We start from the raw sequence: 8,920 nt of genomic DNA on the forward strand, positions 1-8,920 counted from the left end.
TTCTTCTACCCTGAAGATGGGGGCGATACGTTCCTCCGAAACGTCGGTTAACACCACATATACACGGTGCCAAATCCCAGAAGACTGCTTTCTTCATAGTCACCGCCGTGAAAGCCTCAAATCTTATATATTGGCAATATTGATCTTGTTTCAGCATGCACATATATCAAGGTCTATGAGGTATGCGTAAAAATAAAAATATAACATAAAAATATGCGTAATTGAATCGGGAGATTACACTCCAATTCTTGTTACATGAAGAGTTTGAGGTGTTGACAGCACTGAATAAGCAGTACACATGAGTCCACTGTGAATCCAGTTAGGCTGCAGATATGAGAATGTAAAGCTATCCAATTACAGGACACCATTCGCTCACTTGGTGCACTGCTCCTGAATAACACCAAGTTCTCTGCCTGCAGAGCACTCAAATTGCAGTGCTGCCACAGCACCTTGCAGTTGACTATTCTGTTGCATCTGCATTTCCAGGGCTGCCACTGTGACACAGAAGCCAGGGGGAATTACAGCTGACAACTGTAATGGTAAACAGAAGCAAATTCTTGAGCAGCTACAAGTATCAGCCCTGAAGGAAGGTTCTGTGCCATTGAGCTAGTTACTATCCAATTTTTTATTATATTTATTAAGTTAATCTTTCAAGTTGTCACAAGTGGCAATGCTGTTGACTTGTATTCATGAGGTGCCTGTTTCAAACCTTGGCTGGAATCTAACGGCCTGTCTGAGATCTAGTGTGGGTTTCACCAGTCAATCCAACTGAATTCCGGAATCTTCTCCCAAATCCATTCAAGTTCACTGAACAAATAATCCTCTCATATAATGTGATGACTACTTCGGCTGGTACAGTATAATTCAAAAAGAGATCCATCCAACCAATTATTAGATCAATTTTCTGTGTTCTACAATATAACAAATGATTTACTATGCTAGTATGAAAGTAACAGAGAACAAGGTAGTAAATAATCTATTTTACATAGGAATCTTACAGAACCAAAGAACAAGAACTGCAAGAATGGGAAAGATTTTATCTCTTATTTGACCAAAGAAACTGGCTCAAGTGGTAGCACTTGTGACTCTTGCATTTAGGAGGTTCTGAGTTCGAATTTCCACCATGATGCTGACTATCCTGGTCAAGGATCTTCACGGTTCTCCTTTGTCCCTCTGGAAGATGCTGGAAGATACTTAAAATCAGGCCATTTCCTTCTACATCCCTTCCATCACATCATTCATTAATCATCTTTCCATTTGCCACTATACAATCTAAGATTACGGCAGTGTCACTTAACCTTTAAGAGACGGGTTTTTAAAATTCCAATAATGGCGGCGGGCCAGAGTTAATTTAAATGCCCGCCATTATAGAGTAATAAAAATTGTAATTATGTTACTAAAAATGCTGTGATTTCTACAACTTTTGTGATAAACGAATAAAATAAACGCTGCTTTTATCTAGAAAGAATGTAGAATCAGTTATTGTAATTTACAGATTTTAAAATGTGTAAAAATTGTTACACTGATTAAAAAAAAATCCTCAATTTCTAGCGTCTGTCCACAAATATGCATAAAGTTACTGCACTAAACCTTTCTGCAGCATAGATGCATGCTGCTAACATCCTTCTTACTGGCACTTTATCTTATCTGGCAAAAGGAGAGGGAGTTTCTTTGTATTGCACATTCTTGAGTGGTCATATCAGAACCTTTCTGTATGAACGAGTATGGCTACTTTGTCCTTCAGTAACTCTGTTTATATCTCGGATTGCCACACAGAGATGCTGTTCTCAGAACAGTGACGCCATGCCTAACGTTCAAGCCTAGCCCCTTGCTTCCTCAACAATTTCAGAATCGTGTACCGATATCAGCTGCCTCTCAGTTTCGGCTTCTTCCATGCGAAATGACGCCATAGTGGATAGTTGAAATTTATATTTTTTATAAGCGTTATGATTAGAGTAGGCCACTGGACATCACTGACCGTCTTCCTGTAATACGAGACTGAGATGTCGTGTGTTACATCCAGGCAAAGTGCATGAATTGCGACGTCGGACTCTGCAGTCAGTTAGATGACGCAGGAGGGAAGACTGTATACTTATAAAGCGCGTGTCCAACAATATAAGTAGAACAAGAATTTCTATCTTAAAATAAGATTTTAAAACAGTGTGCACACGCGTGGACTGCGGGTACCCATACAGTGACGCACGGCCACTCGGCTATACTTTAAATGACGCCATACGGTGACATTAAGCTCTTAAAGGTTAATTGATCAGAAAAGTAACCACTTAATTTTTCTCACATGGCAAACTGGACTAAGACAGGTGTGGAGTGGCTGAGACAAGATAAAGAAGAATTGAAAAGGCTTTCTCATAACATCATCCAGTCTGTTGAACACATCAGTGGATGATGGCAATAATAATAACACAAACTGTGTCTGTTAATGCTAACCTGGTTTTTGTCAAGAGAAGTCATGAGTGCAAGGGCCGATCCTTTTCCTCCAACCAGTGCACTGCAGCTGCACTCTCTATCCTTTAAATCTACTACCAAAGGGAAGAGATTTTCAGTTCTGAGGTGTGGCTCTTTCAAAATAGGTAATGAAAGTGGCATAACTGCTGGAGATGGACCAGAGTACCTGTTAAAATAGCATGACAGCACATAACTTTTTCTGTATAAACATGGTCATAGTAATCAGAATAAATAAAGAATATTGGCATCATATTCAGACAACAGACGCAATAACACCCAGACAAAAAGTTTTATTAACTTCATTCAGAATTGTGGGGCTGACTGGAGTAAGGCTCTACTCTGTCTGCAAGAGTTTTGAGTAAAAACGGTTTTTGTGAAATATTATATTATTCTTCAAAATGTATGAAAGTCAGAGCAACTGGATTTATTATGAACATAAAAGTTAGAGCAACTGGATTTATTATGAACATAGTATTTGATGTAAACTTTTGGACTTCAAATGACTAAGGCAAGAAAGAATGTATTTTCATTTCAGTGAAATAATAATAAAAAATTCTGAATTTCTTGCTTTCAGTTGGTCAAAATAAACAGCAATTCTGAATGTTGTACACTGATAACCACCTAACTAACTAAATGACTGACTGACTGACTAACTAGCTCTTTTGAGCAGAATCCTTCTTGAGCAGCTAACAGTTGTTAATTTAGTCAAGAAATAATGTTATATTTTAGCGTCCTGTTGCACTGATTTAAGTCCATGATGTATTTCAACCGTCTTCCAGTGCATACACTCATCTATCTCCTCCTCTCTCTCGCACTGCATGTTTCGGCACAAAAGTGCCATCTTCAGGTGCTTATTCGATTTACGCTAAACTAGTTCATTGCATGCCTAGTTGTCTTCATATAACATTTATCAATATATATGATAAATATATATTTTAGTTATTTTAATATGAAGACGACTAGGCATGCAATGAACTAGTTCAGCGTAAATCGAATAAGCACGTGAAGATGGCACTTTTGTGCCAAAACATGTAGTGCGAGAGAGAGGAGGAGATAGATGAGTGTATGCACTGGAAGACGGTTGAAATACATCATGGACTTAAATCAGTGCAACAGGACGCTAAAATATAACATTATTTCTTGACTAAATTAACAACTGTTAGCTGCTNCCTAGCACTGGTCCCTATCCAGAGCCAGATTGATCTACTTCACATTCTGCCTGGCTAAAATTCTAAGCTCCATTTCAATATTTTCCTTCTATTTATGTCTAGTTTTCCAAGTGGTCTGTTTCATTCAGATTTTTCTATCAAAACTCTGAATATATTTCTCTTCTGTCCCAGTTGTTCTACATGCCCTGCCAAACTCATTTCAATTTCAATGACTACATGCTGATAATCTCGGCATTAAAGTCCCCTACATATTTTTTTTTCTGCAATTAGTGTTCAAATCTAATGTTTCCTAGAGAGGCTAAAGTTTAACTGCGTGGGGTTTCCATACTGCTGGTTAAAATGTATACATTCATTGAATATTCTGAGAAAAAACAAAAAACCAAATCATGACTTGCAAGTGACAGTTTATTTCTTTATTTTCAGTGTATTATATCAATACAACAACAATAAAGTTGACAGATAATGCGGCTTTGCCACATACATATATACGAAGAAACATTTCACATGTCTGGGAATCATAAATGGGCATAATAATACAAGAGTCCATCCACTGAATGAATGCATTTATGAGCACAGAAGTGCAGAAAATACAATAAAAATGTAATGTGCATTTGTTCATGCCTGAAAATTATGTTTTGTTCAAAGGTTGAGGGATGTGCTGACATAATTTGTAGAAGGCTACAGGAAAACTGTTTCCTTGGCATCACATTCACCTGATATGAATCAGTTAGATTTATTATCTTTGGGTTACATACAGTACAAAATTGTCTCATAAAAAGTGACATTTCTACAACAGTTACAAAGAATAATACTGGAAGTTATCCATGATACAATAGCATATATAGCAACAGACAAATTGCAGGTCGAATGTATCCCAAGCAACAAAGACAGCTCATACTGAAACAACATGTCAAAAAAAAAAAAAAAAAAAAAACAGAGCTCATAAAACCTACTTTCAAGCCACACAGATTTCTAGTCTAAGAAAGGAAAACAGAGCTACAATGTAATCTGTAAGTCTCGATTAGTTTTGTTGCTCTGTCTTACAGCATCTACTAGATATTTTAATCTGAAGAAACTATGTGAATCCTTCTTCAATCACACACTCACCTGTACCAAAAGACAGCCGTTCCAGCTCCCTGCTTGTCATTGAGAGTACATCGGAATAAAAATATGCCAGCTTCATAAGTCCATGGACGACCTCCATAGAGAGTAGGGATATTATTAGGTAGGGTGTGAAGACTCGCTGTGTAGTTCTTTCTTCCAGCTAGAGAGAACAGAAAATATAAGGCAGCTGCTTAACCCAAGAATGCAGATATAAACTTACTGTGACTACTTAGTAGACATCAGATGAAAGTCAGAAGTAGTTCTGGATAGCTCTGTTATATTAAACACACACCAATGATGCTAGAAGTAAACTGCAAAATCTAAAAAATTTCATGAAGCTTGGCAGTCATTTGATATCAACTCATATAACGCCAATATTTTCGGCTTTTTATGGCACCTCTTTTTACGCAGAAAATTCGTTTTAGGTAATTTGCAATAAAATATGTTCCTTTCCAGATCATTAATCAGGATGAATATATAGATAACAATGATGCATATGTGAGGATAAAAACATCATTTAGTGCCCAAACGTTTGTACTTTGAACTAATTTTCCAGTCACATTTGACGTCTTAAAAAGTTCTAAGCCCCCAAAGGATATAAAATAGGCTCCCAATACTACCCAGAATTGGCAGGGTTAAGAGAATGACGTCATGAACGAATCCCACCACACGGTAAAATGCTGTGTGACATTTTGTTAGTAATGACATTACAGCAATTCAGACATGTAGCTATGATGTTGTGTGGGGAAAGTAAACACTTGGAAGACTGAGAAGATAACATTAAGATGTATTTCAACAGAATTAGGTTATAAGGATGGAAAACGATTAAACTGGCTCAAGATCATGTTCAGTGATGAGTGTTGGTGATAGTAGTGTTGAATCTTCATGTTTAACTATTAAACATAATGAGTCTGTTTAGTTCTATTACAAAAGACTAGGAAATATTATGGTATCAGCATTTCTGTCAGTACCTTATACCAAAAGAATTAATACTGGTATACTACTAGTACCTGAAAATCGTAGCATAACATGTTGAGGTATGGAGTCAGAATGTTCCCCAAGGTTTGGTAGAGAGAGATCACATGAATATACTGATGCTTGGCATCCATTTGGCTGATAAACATGTCCAAAAATTGCACTGGAAAATAAATGCATCACTTCCACATCTTGAATCACGATATACTTTCGTGCTAGCAGGTAAATGAGAAGACTGGCAGAGATTATCACCTTATTTAAATACAGTCCGTATCTTGGATTACATAGCATCAAACAGTACGACGACTGTGAGTAATGAAGCGGAAGGACACGTCTAACTGACGTATCACCCAGCCATTTGCTTGAAGGGCAGAGGAAAACCACAAGAAACTTCAATCAAGATAGCTGATATCTTAAATCGGGTATGTCCCGAATACAAGCCAAAAGTGCTACCACTTTATTCAGCTTGCTTGGTATGGACAGACAGAAGCAGAAGAAGAAAAGAAAATGGAGAATGAGAAAAATAAGCAAGAGAATAAAAAAGAGATGAAGGAAGAGAGGGAGGAGGAGGTAAATAAATTGGAGAAAAATAAGAAATGAATACGACTAATGAAAAATAGAAAACTGCAAAGTAAGGAAAAAAGGAGGATAAGAGAAGGGAAGGAAACAAAAGAGAAGCAAAAGGGGGAAGAAGAGGGCAAATGAATAGGGACAAGAACAAAACAGAATAAAAGAAGGAGAGGAATATCTTTATATTATTTATTTCTTCAAATATAAATGATTTTTTCCTCATGACTCAGATCTGGGACAGCTAAATGCTAAGGAAACATTTAAATTTATTATATGATACAGCAATACTTTGAAAAGATTAAATAAAAAGGTTGTTATATGTTTTGCCTTCGGCTTGTTATGTTAGGCAATGTGCTATTTCTTAATTTTGTTTTGTAAGAGAAAAAGTAATTGGGATGACCAAGGGCTGTCAGAGTAGAAATGGCTAGTTACATTCCAAACATGTCAACTGTTATCCTCTACTGTGTGAGATGCATTTGATAATTTGACACAAATTGTGTTTCTAAAGTTGGCTCCGCTCTTGTCTTTAGATGACTGGTTTTCATTTTAACAGAAGATAGAATGACAAGCACACAACTGCACTGCACGAACCCTTCTGCAGGCTTTAAATCAACTTTATGGGTGCTGTCACCATTCGGGAAATTCCTTGAAATGCCTGCATAACAGCAGCCTTTGATGACAGCTGAGCAGTATCTTCAATGTTCCACAATATGGGGAGTCTCAATATTTTGATAATACCAGAGACATATGCAACCCCCTCCCATGCTACATGCCAAACTCACACAGTTATATCGTCATCCTCTCATCTACTCTTCAGTCTCCCAAGTAATTTCTCCCTTTAAAATTTTGTGGCTAAATTGTTATACACATTTCTCATAACTCACATGCGTGCTACATACCTGTGTATCTCATCCTCTTTGATATCACCACCCTGATAATATTTACTGAAGAGCACAAATTATGAAGCTCATCATTATAACGTTTTATTTGCTTCTTTTTACTTGTTACTTCTCAGGTCAAAGTATTCTCCTCAGCACTTTGTTATATCTGTTATCATTATGACATACTTTTTTTAATTATTCTTTTCAGTGACCAAGATTAGTTGCAACGGTTGGACAAACCCCGAATTCTTTGAATACCTGAATGCTGACCACTGGACCACCAGATATACCAGTTATCATAAAAGCTTAGTACGGAAAGGGTTCCAGGTCTATTTATGACCATCACCAATATACACAGGGTGAATATACAGGGTGTTTCATGATTTTAGGGCATAACTATAGGAGGTGATTCCCTAGGTCTTTGTGATCAAAAAAGTTCATATAAACATGTGTCCGATTTTGGACGGTTACGGAGTTATGACCATTTTAAACTCAGAATAGAAGGAAATGAATACTGACAATAAACGGAACAAAATAATAAACCAGCATAATACATGATACATTTAAAGTATGAATGTAAAGTTAACTTCGTGAAATTTCCTTTAATTTGAATTTATTGGTGCTTAAAGCTCATTTTCGAAAATGACACCGCTGGCCGCAACACAGGCTGCCGCTTAGTTGTGAACCGCGCCAGACATACCAACCCACCCCGCCTTAGGTAGTACATCTCAAGTGTCGAGATAACGAGAATGCTCTGTCTGTAGCTGGCTAAAAATAGCGACCCGACAGCTGACAGACGCAGTTCACACGAGGGCGTGTACGGGAATGAAAAAACGGCCTAACTCCATAACCGTCCAAAATAGGACACATGTTTATATGAACTTTTTTGATCACAAAGACCTAGGAAATCACCTACTGCAGTTATGCCCTAAAGTCGTGGAACACCCTGTATGTCAGTCAACTATGTGCCATTGTTGTGTATAATGTGACAGGATATCCAAAGTCCATAAACATTTGAAAGCTAAGACAGCAGAAATATCTTTGGATGTCTTTAGAGGGAATAGTATGTTTACCTGTATCCTGTAAGTGGACAAGCCTGTCACAGCTTGCCAGACTCAGCCAGCCAGTCTGCTGAGATGGGGCAACGAGGAAGCAAGTAGAGGAGTCAAGAGGAAGATGATGAAGGGGAGGAAGAAAATGAAGAGGAAGAGGAAGGCAAAGAAGAAGGGGAAGCAAGGAGTCCTTGGAATCAAACTATCAATCATAATCAATAGTAGATAAGCAGAAATATGCCTAATAAATGAGTTTCTGACAAGAACAAGCAACACAGACATTTCAGATGAGGTTATCGAGTGTACTTCAGTCAACAGACAGTGTTCAAAATAACTGTGGCGTAATGAATCAAATATTCTTATAAATAATGTTATATTTTAGCGTCCTGTTGCACTGATTTAAGTCCATGATTTATTTTATCCGTCTTCTAGTGCATACATATCCCCTCTTTTCACTCTCACTACATGTTTCGGCACCAATGTGCCATCTTCAGGTGCTGATCCAATCCACGACAAACTAATTCATTGCATGCCTTGTCTTTACATACTAAAATAACTAAAATATATATTTATCATATATACTGACAAATGTCAAGTGTTAAAATACTAAAACTGTACAGCATATTTCTTTCCTACGTCGTGTTTCATTACGCGAGTCACGTCTATCATCCTCTGTTGGAGCACTCTCTCTTTCACTATCGTGTAT

General features: G+C 37.4%; 1 protein-coding gene across 7 annotated transcripts in view; it reads right to left on the bottom strand.

The window, feature by feature from the left end:
* Positions 1-8,920, bottom strand: part of LOC111869195 (prodigiosin synthesizing transferase PigC) — an 86,952-nt gene that overhangs the window by 51,621 nt on the left and 26,411 nt on the right. For all 7 annotated transcript variants that reach the window (XM_023860496.2, XM_023860497.2, XM_023860492.2 and 4 more), the window contains 4 exons: positions 5,747-5,874; positions 4,740-4,896; positions 2,446-2,629; positions 377-531 (listed from right to left, as the gene is read on the bottom strand). In XM_023860496.2, coding sequence (XP_023716264.1) covers positions 377-531; positions 2,446-2,629; positions 4,740-4,896; positions 5,747-5,874 — 624 coding nt within the window. The remainder of the gene's footprint in view (positions 1-376; positions 532-2,445; positions 2,630-4,739; positions 4,897-5,746; positions 5,875-8,920) is intronic.

The sequence above is a fragment of the Cryptotermes secundus genome, unplaced genomic scaffold (genome assembly GCF_002891405.2).
Source record: "Cryptotermes secundus unplaced genomic scaffold, Csec_1.0 scaffold1940, whole genome shotgun sequence".
NCBI classification, from domain to species: domain Eukaryota; kingdom Metazoa; phylum Arthropoda; class Insecta; order Blattodea; family Kalotermitidae; genus Cryptotermes; species Cryptotermes secundus.